General features: G+C 36.8%; 2 protein-coding genes across 2 annotated transcripts; one reads left to right on the top strand and one right to left on the bottom strand.

The window, feature by feature from the left end:
* Window positions 1-2,348: 2,348 nt before the first annotated feature.
* Window positions 2,349-12,246, bottom strand: cdc123 (cell division cycle 123 homolog (S. cerevisiae)). Its single transcript, XM_041977923.1, has 13 exons — window positions 12,132-12,246; window positions 11,809-11,880; window positions 11,494-11,557; window positions 10,868-10,897; window positions 9,861-9,956; window positions 9,524-9,630; window positions 8,809-8,860; window positions 7,454-7,529; window positions 7,134-7,256; window positions 6,888-6,916; window positions 6,689-6,796; window positions 6,453-6,590; window positions 2,349-3,418 (listed from the first exon to the last, which is right to left on the bottom strand). The coding sequence occupies exons 1-13, from the start codon at window positions 12,203-12,205 to the stop codon at window positions 3,362-3,364; spliced, it is 1,026 nt and encodes a 341-aa protein (XP_041833857.1). The 5' UTR covers window positions 12,206-12,246; the 3' UTR covers window positions 2,349-3,361.
* A 592-nt stretch (window positions 12,247-12,838) lies between these two features.
* On the top strand, window positions 12,839-17,452 carry nudt5 (nudix (nucleoside diphosphate linked moiety X)-type motif 5). Its single transcript, XM_041978120.1, has 10 exons — window positions 12,839-12,938; window positions 13,283-13,347; window positions 14,453-14,520; window positions 14,610-14,662; window positions 14,741-14,848; window positions 15,024-15,119; window positions 15,298-15,399; window positions 16,423-16,431; window positions 16,515-16,568; window positions 16,660-17,452. The coding sequence occupies exons 2-10, from the start codon at window positions 13,297-13,299 to the stop codon at window positions 16,767-16,769; spliced, it is 651 nt and encodes a 216-aa protein (XP_041834054.1). The 5' UTR covers window positions 12,839-12,938; window positions 13,283-13,296; the 3' UTR covers window positions 16,770-17,452.
* The last annotated feature ends 2,632 nt before the right edge of the window (window positions 17,453-20,084 follow it).

The raw sequence follows: 20,084 nt of genomic DNA, 5'->3' as shown, positions 1-20,084 counted from the left end.
TATAAAATGCACTTACTCCTTTGGTACAGATTGCAGTTCTGAGATGATTGTTGCAAATCTTAAGTCAACACTTGCCAATGAAAGTGTGCAAATCGAAAGGAAAATTGTGGTACAACTGGTTGTCTTTGGTCTGATAGTCTGAATTAGGCTTTCTGCTCCTGACAAGTTGCCGTTAAACAGCCTATATTCCTCATCTTTTGCAGTTTTTGCTGGGGATCTCCTGGAGAACAGAACATCTAGCTATCTGTCACATTTTAGAGCTGGATTCCTGAGACTTTAGTAAAATGACCCAGAACCCCACAAAAAAACAACATTTTGAACTTTAAAACTGTGCCTGACTGTCCTTCACTGCTCGGTCTATCACACCAAGATAGGCTTCGGATGGGGAAACTCAGTACAGAATGGGTCTGTTTAGAGTCTATATCTATTTCTATTCAGTTGAGACATCTGTTGTTAAGAAATAAGTTATCACCATATCCAAAAAGAAGAAAACGGTTTGTGGGTGAACTTCAAATAAATTTATTTAATCTTCTGTATTAGACTCCCACTCATTGAGGCCGTATCTCCTGCTATAGGATGCAAAGACTGCAGGGTGATTTGCAGTCTTTGCATCCTTGTACATACAATTTATGTACAAGGAGTACATTAATTTGAAAATATAGCCATAAGTATTGCACCTGAAATTGGTTCTGCAGCTAAATAAATCTGCTCTGTCACTGTTCTGTTCTGTCTGTCCATTAATTAAAACGGTAACAGACACCCTGCAGACTTACTCTTATCTATAAAACTGTCAACATTCAGCGAGAGGCAGATCACATTGGTGCATCAAGTATAGCTATTTTTGTGCCCTTGCATGATGTGCATTGTAAAACCAAATGTTTCTGGATCAAATGCATGCAATGCAGCGACGTCACTGGTTTTGGTCAAGTCCTTGGTGTCAGCTTATAGGTTATGAAAACATCTTAAAGCTGCAAACCCAAAAGCCGAAACAACAAGCTAAACCATGCTTTATGTAGATTTGAGATCCTGCAGACCTGCATGACATCTATTTGTGGCTTTCAGATCTGTAATTAGCCAGTTTGTTTGAAACTTTATTTGAAAAGGTATTTATGTAATTTATTTTCTGCTTCTTCCCAGACAAACGTAATTGTATTTAGACAATGCAACAGGTCTAAATTTAACACAAAAAGTAAAGAAATTTGTGTTTGTTTGATCATTTCCTTGTTATAATAATGTTTTTTGGTAATAAATCTTATACTGTTGGAAAGCCGTCCCACGGCAGTGTGTGATCAAGCTGCTGACCAACATGAGGAGGCGTGTTTGGTTCTTATACATGCTACTGAGGTTCCTGTTTGTTAAATAAATAAATCGCCAATACTTCAATCATCTGTTCCAATAAACAACACCAAACAGGAGTCAACAGCCGGCATTGGCAGAGAAGAATTAGTGTAGCAAAGAAACAATCAACCAAACACAAAATTTCCTTACTTTTTGTGCCAAATTCAAAATTTCATGCCAGCAATAGTCAAAAAAAACCTTTATTCAATCGAGATGGTCAGTGAAGACAAAATAATTTCCTTTGTACATTTGTCTATTAAAGGATTCTTTTTTTCTTAGGAAGATTCCAGATTTTTCTGGATATAAAACAGATATAAAAAAAGTCGTCAAAGTAGCCCTGAAATTTCTTGATTACTATTATTATTGAACCATTATTTAACCAGATTAAAATCCTATTGAGATCAAGATCCCTTTTGCGAAGATAACCTGGTTCCAATCGAGTTTAATCTGTACCTCTTTGGAAAAGTTTAAATGAAAACTCAAGTCAGATTTTTATTCATTTCTCTTTATTTTGATGTTTTAAATTCATCCAGTCCAGCATGAAAGCAATCAGAATAATGGTCTGGTGGCTGTGTCGAGCCAAAGTGGAGCTTAATGGATATAAAGGAAATTAAGCTTTGTGGCTATAAGGCTCCTCTTCATACGTTTTAATTTGGCTATTGCTGAAATACATATGGACACTGGACCTAACAGGAGGAACAAAAAAAGAAGAGGGAAGTGAACAGAAGAAAAAATGATAGCAACCAGCAGCCATCACAGAGCTGGTAACCCTGGTAGCCCACTGCAGGGACAACCAAACAGCCGCTCAGAAGAGGGCAGAGAAAGGACCCCGCCAGAGGCACACACTGCTGCGTCATACATTAATTTCTGCTTGCTAATAAAATGCAAACTCATGATTGATTTTTAATGGCTAAACTTTGTATTTTCCAATGACTAATGCAGAACACTAAAAGGAAAATAAAGCATGTTTCCTGTTGATGATATTGAGGTTTGGCTTTGATAAACACAGACTGCATATAGATTTTATTAGAGAAGCTCATCCACATATGCAAGTCAAACCAGGATGTCTCTTTCATGTTTGGATTGTACATCTGTAGCCAGATTTCATTTTCATAATGACAATTAACGTGAAACATTCATACAATTTGTGCCTCGTACACCGTTTCCCGTCCTCAGCAGTTCGCCCAGGGGAGCTGTAACTCTAAATACACTCGCTCTTTCCATCTCCCTGTAATTGCTCCATCAATTCAGTGAAAAAAGGAAACAAAAAAAAAAACACCAACCCAAAATGAAGTGGCCTGTGCAATGCACGCACAGCTCATTTAGCTTCCAGTGTAATGAGAACTATTGCATAAAAGCACAATCGATTTCTAATGTGCTAGTTTACTGCACCCACCAGACTGACAGCCGCTCAATATATGACAAGGAGTTTAATTGTGTTTTTTTTTTTTGGGAGTCTACAGTGATGCATGATGGGGGGGGGCAGGACTCGAAAAGAGCGCCTGGAGCAGCTGGGAGTGATGAGTGTGTCCAAACTGCTCAGTGGAAATTGGCAGGGAGAGATGGAGAAGGAGAGAAAAAAATGAAAGTTGATTCAGTGTTAATCAGAGACGTCTGTCAGCCTTAAAAACACACAAACACCCCAGACGTGTGCGATTTCCAGTTTACTTTAAATCCAGAGACCATTTTACAGGCATCAATACAGACAAATAAACTATAATTTAAAAGTGTAAAAGTGTGTGATCTTTACAGTAGTGGAGAATACACCCCCTTCAAATTATGACACATTTCCCTAATGTACAGAAAACTGAAACCAACTTGAGAGATAAATGGATCCTTAAGGAGCTGTTAACACGATGCACTAACTTAACATGTTCTATTAGACCAACATGAGTGAGTTAGTAGAGAAAACTTGGATACACTGTTCTGTTCAGAGGAGAGTGGAAACAAACAGCAAGCAACAAGACAGAAGGTGAAGAGTCACTTCACACGGACATTATATGAAGGGTTAATGACCCCGATTTCACTGTGGAGCATTCTCCTCTTCCTCCTCCTCAGATTCTTCCTGTTGGCTTTTCTTCTGAAAAAGAGTGGAAAGTGATGGATTAGCTTGAAATCTTCTAAGTAACACCACACTGATGCACCATTTCAATTATCAACAAGCCAATAGCATAGATTAGAAGCTCAAACAAAAGTAAAGTGAGAAAAATGTTGATATCCAAAAGGTGTGTAGAGTTCCTTTGATAAAGTCAAACTAGTTATTAAAACTTTAGTTTAAGACTCTTAAAAGGGAGTCAGTTAGTTTTCTTTTGCAATATACAAAAGATTCACCATCACCTGGTCCTCATTCATTGAATATGTGGAGAGCTTTTCCTCCATGTGAAGCTAACAGAGTTCCACCTGATGAAGAGGTGGAGCTGGTGATGCACATATTCATGCAACTTATGTTTCTTTGAGATGGTTACAGTGTTAAACTGTATTACACCATGCTCGTATGCCATGTACCTTTTTCTTATTACCCAGAAAACTACAGGAGTTCATTCCTGCCAGCAGTCATCACCCTCCAGACTTGGACTGTTGTTAATTTATTATTATTTCTAATGTGTTTTGACATGAATGGAAGGAATTGTGCTAAATCAGGATGACATGACAGTGATGACTCACGTAAGACCTACTACTGAGCGTAGGAAATATGCTTTGAGCCGTTATCTGTTACCAGATGACAATTTGCTTGTGCTCTTTATAGCTTTCAACCAAGTAATCTGGTCTAGTACGGGCCTTTAACTGAATTAAGACAGATTATATTGCTCTCTGTCATCCGCAGCGGTGCTGCCTTTTGTGACTTTGTGAAGCTGATCAATAACACTGATAACACTGCATATTGACACAGTTTGTCAGAATGAAGCTCTGCCTGTTTACACGGCCACCTTCTCTAATGTTGTTTTCACATTAGTGAAGCACATCTGGCACATAAAGTCATGTAAAAAAGAAAGTCAAGGTTCAACACATCTGATCGTAATCAATCTGATCCTCAACAGGTCTTGAATTTAGTAAATACAACCTTAGATGAGGACTGACACGCTACATGTGGTAATAAAAACAAGGTATTGGATGTATAGTTAAAGGTGGCACAACGTTAAAATGACTGAATGTATCTCCGTGGTTGTGTGATTGGAACACACACACCATGTGACTCATTTAAAAGCTGGCCAGACCATTTGTAGATTTCCATTTTGTTTTTTTGGGGGGGTTTCTGTCCACTGCAAACTTTCAAATACAGCAAAACAAATTTTCATATAATTATGTTTGAAACTGCATTTTTGTATTGTCATGTTTGTGTAACTCTCTAAAACTAGCTTGTACCCAGTGGAAGAGTAATGAATGTAGACATTTTTGCAAAACAAAACCTGTGGGTTGACCTCACCTGAGCCTCAGGACAGCTGGACCCTAACAAATAAAGAAGATAACTATTAATGTAGTGGGTGTGGGTGAAGGATTCTTCTGTTTTGTAACTTTCCTCTCAAAACTGGTCCTTCTTGTTTGCATGTGATCCACCCTTTTAGAGTTGTGATGAGTTTCAGCGACATGTTAACGCCAAACTCAGACTTTGTAAGAGACTGTGTGGCTGCTTTCATTTGGACAAGTTGTAATAAAACTCTAATTTCTGCTCATCCAGACTCTTGTTAAATAATTTCCTTCACACACACAATAAAATAGAATAACAAAAAAAAGTTATTTTTTTAAATCATAAATCATTTTACTTTAAAATTAAATAACAAACTTAAATAACTAAAATCATTTATATCATTATATATTTATTTATTATAATACATTGCCTGGCCAAAAAAAAAGTTGCCACATTAACTAAGCAAAAAAGATACAGGCCTCCTATTGGATAATTATTGCATGGGTGATTATCCTTTAGCAACAAGTTATTTAATCCCTAATGATGCAATGAGCAGCTTCTCATTTCTTAAACAACTATGTTCAAAGACACGTCCCGTGGTCGTGGAAAAGATGTTAAGTCTGTTTAAGAAGGGTCAAATCACTGGCATCAAACAGAGAAAACATCTAAAGAGATGCAGAAACTTCTAAAACTGGGTTAACAACTGTCCAATGCATGATAAAAACTGGAAGGATAGCGGGGACCCATCATCTTCGAGGAAGAAATGTGGTTGGAACAAAATCTGAATGATGGTGATCGATCACTTACATGTTTGGTGAAATCAAATTGAAGAAAAACAACAGTAGACCTAAGATCTGTGTTTAATAGCAAAAGTAAGAGCATTTACACACACACACACACACAAAGGGAAGTCAAAGGGCTGGGACAGTACAGCTGTGTAGCCATAAGAGAACCCCTGATCAGTGAGGATAACCAGGAAAAATGCTTCATTTAGCTACAGGAAGCATATAGATTGAACTCACATGACCGATGGAAATCGGCCATGTGGTCTGATGAGTGTAGATTTACCCTGTTCCAGAGTGATGGGAGCATCAGGGTAAGAAGAGAGGCAGATGAAGTGATGCAGCCATCATGCCTAGTCCCTACTGTACAAACCTGCACACTGAGCACATCCTTGTCATCTCTCTGCTCTTTATTTTCCATGTATAAACTTATGACACTATTGACATGATGACTTGTCCTGCTTTACTGTTGGTGTTGTATTGCTGCTGGTACCCAAATTTCCCTGAGGACTCTCCAAAGGGATTAATAAAGTATTTCTATCTATCTATCTATATTAACTTGTATTTCTGTGCCCTGAGATGCTGCTGCTTTGAACTGAATAGAATAGACAGGCTGTAGGCCTCCTTAATAGGACCTAGAAAAATGTTTTACCAATTTCCTATCAAATCCATAGTATATAACAATAAAGTACTAGACATTCATGTTAACAAAGGTGATGAAATCTGTGTGAGCCAATAAGCTCACACAGTGCAAACTAAGATGTTGACATTTCTGTTAATGTTAATGCAAATAATTTTCAGCACGGGCTTACAATGTTATGGCTGATTTGGGTATTTTTGTTAACTTTCACTGGTTATGTGTTTCATGGCTGCCAAGCAGGAGCTGAAAACCACACTAAGATTAGACTGCATCTTAAAGTACTAACCAGTTTGAGGAAGTCAATAAGTTTGTAGGCGTCTTCCCCGGTGGAGAGGTCAACAAAATCCCGTGGAATTCTGTAGCTCAGACAGGGACTGGGCTGCACCGTCACCTCACTGGTTGTGTATCTGAACGCTGGGCTCTCCTGCACGGGTACAGAGACGTCTGAGCCTTCACCAAGTTCCAGCAAAAAAAATAAACCTACAGAAATAAAGTGTTTAAATGCTGTGTGTGTTTATTGACCTGCTGCTGCTGGGCAATTTCTCCCCCTGACGTCAGCTCTTCCCAGCTGAACAGCAGCGAATCCGTCACCTCTCCAAAGGGGTTCAGGTCAATGAGCCACACCCTGCCCTGCAAAAACATTAGGACACTCATGACATATAAAAACACAGAACACGGCTATCTTTAACCTCGCCGTATAGAAATCCAGCAGTGAGTTTACCTGACTGTCTCTGTAGACATCGAACACAACTGAAAAGGAAAAGTAAGAGCAGTCATTTCCCATCACTTGAAGGAACTTTCAGTATTAACAGAAATTAAATATTAAAATCCCAATAGAGCTAAAACACTAACACATTAATCTCTCCCTGCATTTGCTCAGGTTTGATTAACTCATTTTTAAAATGTAAATATTTAATGACTTTCTACACCGAGAGAAAATGAGAGTTAACAAAAATCTGATGCTCACAATCTTCATCCAGGAAGTTGTACTGGATGTGCAGGCTGAAGAACTCTTGTATAGCCTGACAGATCTGCTCCTCCTGCTTCAGGATGTGTTGGTAATACTGTGTGTAGTCTCTCTGGGAGATAGCTGCAAGATCACACAGAAACACCATCACTGTAGCTCAAAATAAATTTTCTAATTGCTTCTAAATTAGCCTGCTGAGGAGAGGAACTGCTCAAACATGGGCCGTATTGTTGTTCAAGTTCTGCTGATGTCAATTTTCATCCAGCTTGATGGCTCACGATGCCAAATGTTGCTGAAATGAGGGAAGCTTTTTTTCTTACCGATTAGCTTGTTTTCTTTGACAAAGCAGCGAAACTCTCCACCGGGAATCAGCTCGCTCCACTTTCTCAGGACCAGCTGAGGACAGAAGATGACGAGACTGTAAAATTCCTGGGTGTGCACCTTTATTTGAGTGTGATTATAAGTAAGTGTGGCAAGTCTGGTTCCATTTATTGAGTCCTTAAAAGGATACTAAGCATCTACAATTTCTAAAATTGGTCCTTCCTACGACTTCTGCCAATGTTCAAATTCCCTTGGAAGTTTGAAACTAAAACTTAGTTGACTTTCGGTAAATCTCACTTATGCTATATACGAGAAAATCTGACTTCCTGTTGTGTTTTCTTTGAGTTTTTCAAAGCAGAAGATCAGATATTCTAAATTCCCAGTTGCCATTGCATGCAGCTTAACTACAGCAGGTTTTAAAAAAATGAAAGGCTGCAGTCAGACATAAAAGAAGGCAAAAAAAATCAGAAATAAAAAGGCAATTTACCAACTGTTTCACAGCAGTTCACTCTAAGGCACAAATAAACAAATTCACTTCTTTCTTTTATCCACATTCTAGCATCAATGTATGATGACTGTTTGAAATAATCACTATATCTCTGTAGTCCTCACACTCCCACTGGCTGGTGCTGACGGAAAGTCAAAAGTGCCATAGATCAGGTCTACTTGTTAAAAAAAAAAAACAGATTTTCCATTTAAACTGTGCTGTACTTAAAAAAATAATTATAATAAAAAATAGCACAAACCAAAGGTCTTAACAAACCTTACGGAAGGGGCTATAAAACAGTTTTTTGTGTGCCAAGCAGGAGCTGCATTGAAAGTAAACTCTGTACAAGGAACAGAGGCAAATGACTGTATTTTGGCTTTTTATTTCACACAGCTAACTGAAGAGAAACAAGTGAAAAATAAGCAGAGAATGTTTTCCTGTAGAGAAATACGCCACACTCTTCTACTGGGCAAAAAGGACTGCTTTAATATGAAAATGAAGCCTAATCCCATTTTCTATAACAAGTCCTATCGCTCCGTTTAGGTGGTATTGTGTCCAAAAGGGCTGGATATCTAGGGATCAAAGTGGTCCTATAACCCCAATTAACGGGCTAGATAATCACTTCTCCATGATCCTTAAAGGGGCACCTTTCTTCTACCTCCTTTTCTTGGTTCTACCAAGGAAAGGAAATGGCTTATGTGTTGTATTTGTTTATTTTATTTAATGTAAACTCTTAGTATAAAGTATCAGCTGTACAAAATCAAGCCTGTGAAGTATGGGATAATGACCACTATTATACTGTAATACATAAATACTGTAAGCTGCAGTTTTAAGAAGTACACAAGCTTTTTATGAAGGATAAAATACCTCATAACTGACGACTGGATCTGGGGAGTCTTGATCACTGCACTGAAGAAATCTGCACATGAAATAAACAAAAAAGTTCATCGTTATCATGTTATTCTGAAGAATAAAAAAGGTATGAGAGGAGTATTTATCGCAATGTGTTGCTTGCAAAGGGTTTAATGTCCCCTTGTATTTGTATGTATTTTGTTCAGTCTCCCTAGCAAGTAGCTACACCATTGGAAAGAGTAGATTCTTGAGATTTGAATGATACCTACCAATCCAGGCTACTATCATAACTGTAGATTCTCTAAACACATATTTCAGACTAGGTGCAAATGCAATTTATGTATTAAGCCATACTGTAAGTCTTTATCCATAAAAACCTGCTATAGGTGAAATTTGCAGGATTTTATGGGGTTAAAAGAGATTTTTCTTTAACAAAAAAAGCATATATTCCAACGCTTTCTCTATGCACAAACACATATAAATGACATTTCCTACAACGCTGTAGTCAATCACTTGCAGAACGTTTGTCATGGAGAGCGGTGGAGATTGTGTCGTAAATCGACATCGCAGCAATTTCTCCATCTGCTGTGTGTGTTTTACTGTTGATTTAAATCAGCCTGCTCACCTAACATCTGTTATTTTTCCTTACTGGCCTTCGTCTAAATGCAAAACACCTCAGTCTGGGCGTTGATATGTGGCACAATGTCGTTGGATAGAGAGCAGGGCTTACGGCTGTGTGAGGTCGTGGGTGATGAAGTCAGAGCTTTTGAAGAGCAGAAATATATCACTGAGGCTGCAGCACTGCAGGGAGCTGTTTAGAGCAATCCAATTTGCATCCTGAGAGGCAAACACACATGAAAAAAACAAATGATTATTGAGTTATGCTTGAACCCTTTTACGTTGGCTGTGGTGTAGAAAGCAGCTCTGAAATGCACAAAGCTTTTAGCCAGCAAATACTTTACTTATGTTATAAATTAAAACTAAATGACTCTGACACACTCTTTCTGATTAACGTAACTAAACATTGTATTTTCATTTCTCATAAAGCAACAGAGTCAGTATTTTACCCGTGGAGCACTCCAGTTAAGTTTGGGGAAGACTTGTCCACCCAGGGCGTTTATGGCCTCCAGCACTTTAGAGGTGAATTCTGGGAACTCAGGAGCCTAGAAGATACAAAGTCATATCAGCATATCACAGTCATGATAACAAGTTAAATGGACATGGGAGAATTCGTGCAAAGATGCAATGATATATGAGGCACAAGAGTAGGTATCGTGCCCCTATGTGTATCCTCACAGGTAACAACATCATAGCGCCATCTTCTGGTGGAGGGAGATGCAGGCGGAGTCATATTAGCATCTTCATAGACCCCGACTGAATGTAAGAAATTGTGTAGCTGGCTTCTCACCAGAAACCAGAACCGCAATCTATGCTGTCCTGTAATGCTGCATCACAGCTGCATGTTTATATTCACATGTTGACCTTCCTGCTGCCTGCATGCACGATAGTTTTTAACTCGTTATATGGTTATAAACATAAAGAGTTTTGTGTATTCCACAGTGGATATGACTCAAAAAGCGACAGTATTAAAGTTCGCCAGCTGTAACTTCACATTTAGCTACCAAAATTAACTAAAAATCATTTGTTATCACCATCAGTCATCATTGTAACAGGTAAGCTTTAAGAAAGGTCTCTTATCTGGTCTCTGTCAAGTCCTAATCAGCTGGTTTTTAGTTTTTCACTCCAGGCTGCCATGTTGTTGTGAAAAGGGTGGAAAGTTTTTGGAGAAGTGAGGACGGCAAATAAGAAAAGAGTGTGTGTGACATGTTGGATAAGCCGATAGTATTTCTGTCGTCAAGGTCACCTTGTTTCTTAGGAGGTCATTTCCTTCACTGAACAGCTAATCAGAGTGAGCTCTATGAATGACAGATCTCATTCAATGTGCTGATACAGTGGGAAATAAAAGGAAAAAAACAGAAATTCAGTGATGCTGCAGAGGAACTAAAGGCTGCCTGTCAACTTTGTGTAAGGATCCTTACACAAACAGAGACTTTGAAGCACTTAATGGACTTACAGTGACTGTAGTTGTCTCATCATCTGACCACTAGAAGGAAGTAGAGAAACAAAGCAGAATTGTAAGTAAAAATCAACATGACAAAAAACTGTTCTGACAGCTGCATTGACTTATTAAATTTATTTATTAATTTTAAAATAACAAAGTTGAAATCTGATTATACTATACTTTACTTCACAAAGAATTTGATTTTTATATTCATAATAAGGATTTATTTAAAATAACAGCATTCAAAGGAACCTAAAATTGTGGCTTCTTGTGGCCAAGATTTTTAATTAAACTAATTCTTTAAGTCCATTTTTTTATTAATATTTTTCTATAAATATTTTTTTCTCACTGTAAACTAGTGATTTTCAATGCTTTTACATATTTTCTAATACTGTCATAGCCAAAAGAGGAAAAAAGGGACAAAACATATGAATTGCACAATAATCTTTTAGCATGACATTTATCAGATTACCTTGTGGCTGTCACGGCTCAAGAAAATGTTAAAGCAGTATGAAGGTTTAGGTCATGAAAACCAAAACATCTTTACAGGAATATGTGCAACAATAACTTTTTCCCTTTAAAGATGTCCGAAAATAAGATTAGTTGATTATTATGCTAAAATCAAAGTGTTTTCTTACCTGAACATCTTCCTCTACCTCTGAATCGCTGTTGTTATTGTGAATCGGTTGTGTGTTATGGTCACTGAAGGTATAAAAGAAGAAATGTAATTTTTTAAAGGAACAGTTAAAACAGTGTTACAACGGGGATGTATAAACATTTTAAACTAAGTAAATAAATAAGCATTATAATTCAAAATGTTAAATTAACCCTAAATGGACCCTAAATAAAAACTGAGTTAATGTATGTCACAACTTAGGATTTTCTAAATCCTGGTGGGACTCATTTAAAATAAGTTGAACAGCAAAACGTGTTTGTGTATGTTGGTTTCCTACCTCCCAGAGACTACCAGTGTCCCATCGTCCAGTAAATAGTCTATTACATTTTGAGGCAAAGGAAGAATCAGACTGGAAAATAGAACAAACAATATTAATGCAATAACAATAGTAAGCGAAGCCTAACTAAAAGACAACAGAAATGCATGAGGAAGCTGCCCTAGACTGGAGTTTTACAAATATTTACGTAAACCACTCGTGAAGAATACAGACGGCAGTTATGTGTTTTTTCCTGGTAGCTAACGCTACCCGCTAACAACACTGTACGACAACAACGATGAACAGATTTTCCTAGGCTTTCTCTACGAACGGCGGGTGTCTACCTTTTAATCGTGTGTTTCTTGAATATCGGATACCAAACAGAGAACTGACAGTTGACAACTTGCTCCTTCTTCATGCTGCAATATCCGGAAAGGAAGCGTGTCCATCAGTAAATATCTTCCGAATCTGGTTTTCATTCAGTAAATTCAAATTAAAAGTTAATTTCCTTCTTGTTTACAATGAAATTACTTTTTAAAATTAAATAAACTCCAATACGTAAAATGTAATGGTATTCAACTTATTTTGGGCAATTATATTAACTAATTTATATGCAATTTATATGAAGACGGAGGCATTTATGAAGTGCACAGGCGCGAGAACGATGGTAAACAAATGGGTCTTGGGACATAGATCGTTTATGAAAATAAGCATTCACTCAGCACTTTTAACTGTAGACTGTCTAAATTTGCACAAGCTTGTGGTAAACATTGCATTATTGATTTAGCTTACGCTCTCGTTGGTCAGAAAATCTCATTAAATTCTAAGAATGCTATCTTTGATTAGGTAAATCTAATCATTTCTATAACATGATTTACTGTAACGGAGTAACATTTGCTAAGGTATACGTTTTTATATATTTAAAGTTAATATTTTATAAACTAGATAGAAATACTTTATAAAATTGTTTATTATACATGCAGAAACAATTACTGTTCGTATTATTCTTCTTCGCTTACTTTACGCCAGGATAAAAACTAGTTTGGTGACGTTTCCTACACCAGGAAGTGGTGACAGAGTGACTCATCACTTTTATCTCCCTTTTGTAACCCGCTCCTTTTGCTGCTAGTTACACACGGCTGGGATTTCACGTGAGTTAAGTTTAGTTATGTTACAGCTATACGGTGTAAAGTTTGAAATACATTCTCCGACCTATTGTTGGATTTCTAACTGTTATGCATCCAGCTACTGATGAAATGGCAGAGGAGCCAAACAAACTAGCTTAATATGAAAACAAAGCGGGGAGAATTGTAGTACTTGGAGATGTCTGGTTGTTGCGACTAATTGAGCTACCCATTATTAGATAGGTTTCTTATATTCAATGTAAAATGTTGCTAATGTAATTCTAATCATCTCAAATTCTGATCTGAATTCACGGAGGTTTTAGTGTGTTTTTCTAAAAAGGTTTTCTCACTCGGCTTTCCTCCATTTTCAGTTGAACCAGTAAAAATGAGTAATCCTGAGGAACCCAAAGTGACTCCACACATAGTGAATGAAGAGGTTTGTTATTTTTAAATGTTTTTAATGACTGTATCACTGGTTACACCTTTCGAATTTTCCTTTTAATTTTTAGGATTAGTTAACTCTGGTGTTTTAATGTTAAGTTTGGCAGGGGGTGGGGCGTGAAGTGTCTCCAAAATTTAGTTCCCATCATGTGTGAATGGCTCTGGATGCTCCATCCAACATTAAAGTTAAATTAGCAAAACTATGTCTAGTCAAATACTGCTCTATAGTAAATTGCGGGCAGTGTTGTATGTAGTGCTCTTAGACATACACTATTAAATGCAATACTACTATCTATAAAGCTGTAATCAAGAGCAATTATTAAAAGCACAGCACTCAAAACAAAATAATGTTGTGATCATTTTGGAGATTTAAAAGTCCTTAAACAAAACCAAGAGAGAAGTTTGCAGCAGGGAAGTCAACTGGCATTTTCGAGTATATGTGGCTGATATATTCAACTCCACCCACATCTAATTGGGCATGAATCAAGAAATGGGTGCTGCTGGGATCTGAACATGTCTGAATATCTACAGCAAACATTTTAACTCTCTATTCAGAAAATATTCAAATGTTCGTACAACAATAAATGAGTGGACATGCCACATAACCGAGAATGATGAGATTATTGGGATGCTAAGATTCCAGCTTTTTGAGGATTGAGGATAAAGAATTGCACGATACTCTGACCATAGCAGGTACACACAGTGGAAACAACAATCCAAACAGAAATTACAGACTTCAAAAATTCCACTGATCGATATTTGCTCAACAATTTCTTCTTCTTTTTTTTTCCTGACGATCCAGTTCTGTAAAACTTTTAGCTCCAAAAAATCCTTTATTCATTATATTTTTAAATGAGCCAAGAGTTATGCTCTGTCCTTTTATGTATTCTCTCTCATATAAGTCTGGTTGGCATGTAAACGTTCTACAGGTTATTTTAAAACATCCTTTTGACTGATGCCTCATTTGAGACTATAGGAGCTTCCATGAAGCCAACAAGAGTTTGCGTTTCATAGCCCTCTTCTGAAATATAAACACATAACTGGCTGTAAATGAGCTTCTTTCAGTGCAAAGTTTTTATTTTATGCTGTTTGTGCTACAGCTCATGGCAGCTGGGAAATGGGTGAAGCTGGAGAAGACGACATATGTGGATCCGGCTGGAAACACCAGGTGCTGTTAAGTCCTTCACTGATCTTCTCTCTTAACAAACAAAATAACAGATTCCCATTACATTAATCTTTCTCTTTTTCATCCACAAGAACCTGGGAGTCTGTGAAACGGACAACAAGACGGGCCAACACAGAAGCAGACGGTAAACACGCACATTGTTTTTCACTGGTTGTTCATCATGTAACAGAGCTGTTCGGACTGTAACATAGACTGTGTGCAGGTGTGGGAATTGTTGCTCTGCTGAAGCGGACGCTCCACAAAGACTGCGTCGTGATGGTGAAGCAGTTCCGTCCTCCTTTGGGATGCTTCACTTTGGAGTTTCCTGCAGGTATTCACTAGGAACTTTCTTCTGAAAGCAACTGCACCGATGTTTCCTCTCATGGAGTTAGCTTCCAGATTACAGAGATTTATTCATGGAAACTGATAGGAAGTTTTAATCTTTAAATATTTGATTGCATTACCAATTTAGTAGAGATGATTGCTTCTGGTTCTGCTGTGTTCAGGACTGATCGATGAAGGGGAAACTGCAGAAGTGGCAGCACTGAGGGAGCTGAAAGAAGAAACAGGCTACAAAGGGGAGGTAGTAGGAGTCACGCCAGGTATCTTTACCCACTGCACTGTACGTTTGATTGAATTAGCTGTCGCTCTTAGCTTTATCTTATCTCTTGTAAGAGGTTCAGAGGTCAGTGGTGTGAAAAGAGGCGCCATACTCATGTTAATCTTCAAAAGACAGTGTTTCAAGCTGAGTTGGTGGTAACATAAATGCTGGGGTTGCAGTGACCTGTCTGGACCCCGGCCTGTCTAACTGCACCACCCAGATCGTGCTGGTCAACATCAACGGAGACGACGTGGAGAACATTAACCCGACGCAGCAGCTTGGTGAGAACAGTGTTCATTCATTCACTGCTTTTCACCATCAGCTTTCATTCATAGGTTTTATTAAGTTGTTTTCCAACTTATTCAGGAAATTTGAGGGATTTACTCCAGTTTTTTCATGTTCATGACCCTTTACCAAAAACTTGAAATGTATATAAAACTAAACCAAAGTATTTATTCACATAAATTAAAAGATTTGAATGACTTCTGGAAATATATGTGCTTTTTCTTTTCTTTTTTTTTTTTACTTTAAAAAGGTTGAAACAGGTGCACAAAAAAAATGGCTGCAAAAGTTCAATAAATAAATTGAGGTCAGTTGGCAAGAGTGACATGATTAGTCATTTGAAGAAAAAAAAGGTGGTTTTGAGGCAGATGGAGGATTCATGACTCTGTAAGACTGTGCGGACATATAGTTTAACTTATTTATAAGTTTCAATTTTAGGATAACAATTTATTATGTAAATCTGTAAAAACTGAGGACATTTTATTGATAGTACAACTTAATCAAAAGCCACAGAGACTCTGGAGAAATCCCTGTAGACATGGGACAAGGGTGAAAATCAGTTGGGATATAACTTTTAGATAAAATTCTATTATGAATGTAAGGCATTTAAATAGAATCATGCAAAGGTAATTCCTTCATGTCAAAAAGTGATTTTGCTAACAACAATGTTGGGTATACCACAACATAAAATGTCCATGTTTGAATAACTTGACATGTGTTAGGTGTCGTCTTTACATTTACATTTTTGTTCCTAGTCTAGAGTATGCATGTCTGTAAATTATTATAGAATTACTGTTGGAGCCGTTAGCCTCTCTGTTCTCATCCAAAATGCTTAATAACGTCTTAGATTTACTTTATAAGATTGACTGTTAATTAATCTACTATTTATAAAACATGTTAATGATCATGTGCAGGAAAGTAGACACCAGCATCTCTATTTTTAAGTTAAAACACTGTAATATGACCTGTCTGTCATTTAAAAAGACAGTAGAATAATCTTGCTCTTTTCTACTTTTCCACAGGTGATGGAGGTGAGTTATACATCTTTCATTTCCAGAAATGTTCTTTTCTCACAACGTAAATCATCACACGGGTCTTAATCCTCCTTTTCCAGAGTTTGTTGAAGTTATTCTTTTACCACTTGATGAATTCCAGACAAAAGTTGACGGTGAGGCTTCAGCTTTTTTCCCCACTTTGACGCTGCTGCGTAAGCTGTCGGAAGTCCACTTTGTAAACGTTTGATGTGTTTTATTCCACAGATCTGCTGCAGAAAGAAAAAATTGTGGTGGACTCTAAAGTTTACATCTTTGCCTTGGGGATGACTCAGGCCTTCTTTAAGCCAAGAGAGCTGCCGGTCCTGAAGCAGTAAAGGAACCCGTTCACGATGAGAAAACAAGAGGAAGAGATACTCTTCACTGTTACACAGGGCTGTTGAAAATGTTGTTTAAGAAGACGTGATGGCATTTAGAAAAAGTGTGTTCAAATCCAGAGCAACACTTGGAAGTCAGATGCTGAAATGATTTAAGAACAAACCGTAGGAAGGAGCCCTGATTACACTACATGTACTTGACCAGTATTTGCTCCCAGAATGGGAATGCTAACATTTATTTAGAGGCCGAAAACATTTTCTAATGATTTGCAGGCAGTTGTTTAGGCTTTAGTTCTTCATTCCTTGAGTGCCAGTTAATGATGTATAGCTTTTTATGATGAAAAGAAATGTAGCACAAAGTTTAAGGATGTAATCATAAAACATTCCTTTACAAATGTATTAAAGGAAGCGATCAGCTGCTAGTGGCTAAATTAGTTGGGATGACTAACAAATCTGAACGCTGTATTAACAAAGCGAACCGTGTGGAGGAATCCGTTCAGTTGCTGTATTCTGCTTCCAACCAAGTTATGGTGCAATTAACTCAATATTGATTGTGTTATTATCTTAATAACCTAAAATTACTGACCAATGAATAGATGTGATGCCACCTTTGCTTGAACTGGAATTTGTGCCTTTGTTTTAAATTGACTTATTAAAATAAACTGAGGGAATAAAAAGTTTAAAAAAATGTAAGCTGTCTGACTTTTTTTTCCCCCTTTTGCAGTAAAGATCTCTACAAAGAAATGTATATATTTAATTTATTCAAATCCATGAGCAGATCATCTCCAGTTTGTCAAATGATGTCATATATTCAAACAAAAACATAAAAAACTAATAAAAAGGAGCAGAAAAAAGAAAAAAATCTTAAATAAACTGCCCCCTTTTTTTTTACATAACACTAAAGAAGCCTTCTGTTAACCATGTCCAGTGGCAGCTGCATCTTCAGAGGCTTCTGGGATGGATAGAAAATATTGAAGCCTGTCACACGTCAAATGAGAACAAATCTGCGGTACCAGCTATCGTTGGTTCAGCTAAGAGGAAACAAAGCTGATCTCAAACAAGGAAAGAATGTTAACATTAACGAACACTTCACAGAAAAATGCTGACATTGCAAAGAAAGCTGGGCTACTTAGAAAAAAGGCTAAGATCCAATTAACCTGAACTGTCAGCTGTAAGGGTTTTATTAAACCAAAAGGTGCGACAAAATGCAAAATGGATATAAATATTAGGAACTTTGAACAACTTAAATATGTTAAATTAGTAGAAATTTAGTGGTAGATGTAAATTTAGAGATAATGTAAATATGTCTAGTACAACCAGTTCATGTCTACTACAATAAATGTCTTTCATAATAAGCCATATGTCTGTCTAGATATCATGAATCAGCAGAAAAGGGTCAAAGAATTTCTCACATTAATATTAATTGCATTAGAAGCAAAATAAAGGATGTTTGTGTATTACTTAATAATTATAATATTCGTGTCTGAAACTCATTGGACTTTTCTTTTAATGATGGCGAAATGCATATTACAGGATGCAGGATATTTAGAAGAGACAAATGCACATGGAGGTGGAATAGCTTTTTATATAAAAGATCATATACCAGTACTAATCAGAAAAGACTAAATCAATCTAAATTGGATTTATATAATTGTTACAGACCCGCCTCTGCAAACAGTTTTTATCTGGACACTATCTGTGAAATGCTAGATGAGGTTAATGTTCTGGGTCATGAAACATACTTCTTGGGGGATTTAAATAATAACTGGTTATAACTGCTTCATAAAAAAACAAACTGGCAGCTGTCACAAAGTCTTGTGGCTTTACTCAGGTCCAACAAGGACATGCTTAAAAAATTATGACACAGTTATTTTATCCTGTTACAACCACATTTTCTAAACTTTTTGAAACTAAGAGATGAAGCAAAAAGAAAAGCTGTCACTTCAGGCAACCAAGATGTTTGAAATTAATACCATAAATTAAGAATCTTTGTAACAAAACTAAATAGAAATAAAAATAAATGATAGTATAGGAAGAGAATAAATATGATAAAAAATGACATATGTAAATTATGGAAAACTATTAATGAGATTGTAGGAGGGAATTCAAATTTTACTCCACCTTAGAAATAGAAAGCCAACTTTTAATTATAATAATAATTATTTTACAGGTAAAAGTGATAAATTAAGAAGGACTATGCCAATCATTGATCACAACTTATCACAGGAAATCCCAGAAAAGGAAATTATGAAAGATAAAATAAATAAAAGATCAAATAAGTAAAATAGTAAAAAAATGATGGCAAAGAGTAAATATAGATCGATTAGTGAAGGAAATACAATCCAGCAAATCAAAACCACCTGGTGTTGATGGCCTTGACAGCACAAGTTGCCACTAATCATATAATAAATCTAAACATTATTCAGCTCTTACACCTCCTTAAATGGAAAATAGCTAAAATAATGCCACTCTCAAAAGACAAAAAGATACCCCTTTTAGGTATAAACAGTTGTCCCATCAGCCTATTACCCATTTTAAGTAAAATTTTGAAGAGCATTGTTTATGGACAACTGGAGCACTACCTGACAAACAACATAATGACAGACTTCCAACATGCCTATGGGACAAAGCACTCCAATACCACAGCTCTGACATCGATGGTCAACAACTGATTTTATCAGCAATGAATTACTGTTAAAAAAAACTTGAATGGTATGAAGTGGGACAATCAGCCTTATCTTGGTTTAAAAGCTATTTGACCAACAGATTGCAGTTTTTTCCAATGGATACATTTCTGATGTCAGGGATGTCCCATGCAGAGTGCCCCAGGGAAGCTGCTTAGGCCCACTATTGTTCACTGTCTTCACAAATGATTTACTACTGGCCTTTTAAATGCCCAAAACTATGATGTATGCCGAAACTAGTTCTTAACATAACAAAAACCAGTTGTATGATAATTGGCTCAAATCATTCAATCTGCTTCAATCCAAAACTAAACCTGAAAATAAACGACATGTCAGCACTAAGAAGAAGAGAAACATTCATACCTACAATTGCAATGAAGGAAATAATCCAGTCATTCATCTTTTCTAACCTGAATTACTGTTCATTTATCTGGTCCAGCGTGTCAAATGAAATATTTGAGAAACTTCTAAAACTATGAAACCGAGCAGCACGTGCAACACTTAAATGTAATTATAGGACAAATATTATTACAACAAATACATACAAATTTAAATCGGTTACTGGTTAAAGACAGGCTATTATATTCACTACTCACTTTTATCACGGATATCTTGGTAACAAAGACACCGT

This window comes from Melanotaenia boesemani, chromosome 23 (assembly GCF_017639745.1).
Source record: "Melanotaenia boesemani isolate fMelBoe1 chromosome 23, fMelBoe1.pri, whole genome shotgun sequence".
Lineage (NCBI taxonomy): Eukaryota > Metazoa > Chordata > Actinopteri > Atheriniformes > Melanotaeniidae > Melanotaenia > Melanotaenia boesemani.
This window is presented reverse-complemented; position numbering and strand designations above follow the sequence as displayed.

Coding starts and splice junctions, on each gene's coding strand:
- nudt5 (XM_041978120.1), top strand. CDS start 13,297: ATGAGTAATCCTGAGGAACCCAAAGTGACTCCACACATAGTGAATGAA. Junction 13,348..14,452: donor CACACATAGTGAATGAAGAG/GTTTGTTATTTT, acceptor TTTGTGCTACAG/CTCATGGCAGCTGGGAAATG. Junction 15,120..15,297: donor GGTAGTAGGAGTCACGCCAG/GTATCTTTACCC, acceptor CTGGGGTTGCAG/TGACCTGTCTGGACCCCGGC.
- cdc123 (XM_041977923.1), bottom strand. CDS start 12,205: ATGAAGAAGGAGCAAGTTGTCAACTGTCAGTTCTCTGTTTGGTATCCG. Junction 11,881..12,131: donor AAGAAACACACGATTAAAAG/GTAGACACCCGC, acceptor TCTATTTTCCAG/TCTGATTCTTCCTTTGCCTC. Junction 6,591..6,688: donor AAATTGCCCAGCAGCAGCAG/GTCAATAAACAC, acceptor GTACCCGTGCAG/GAGAGCCCAGCGTTCAGATA.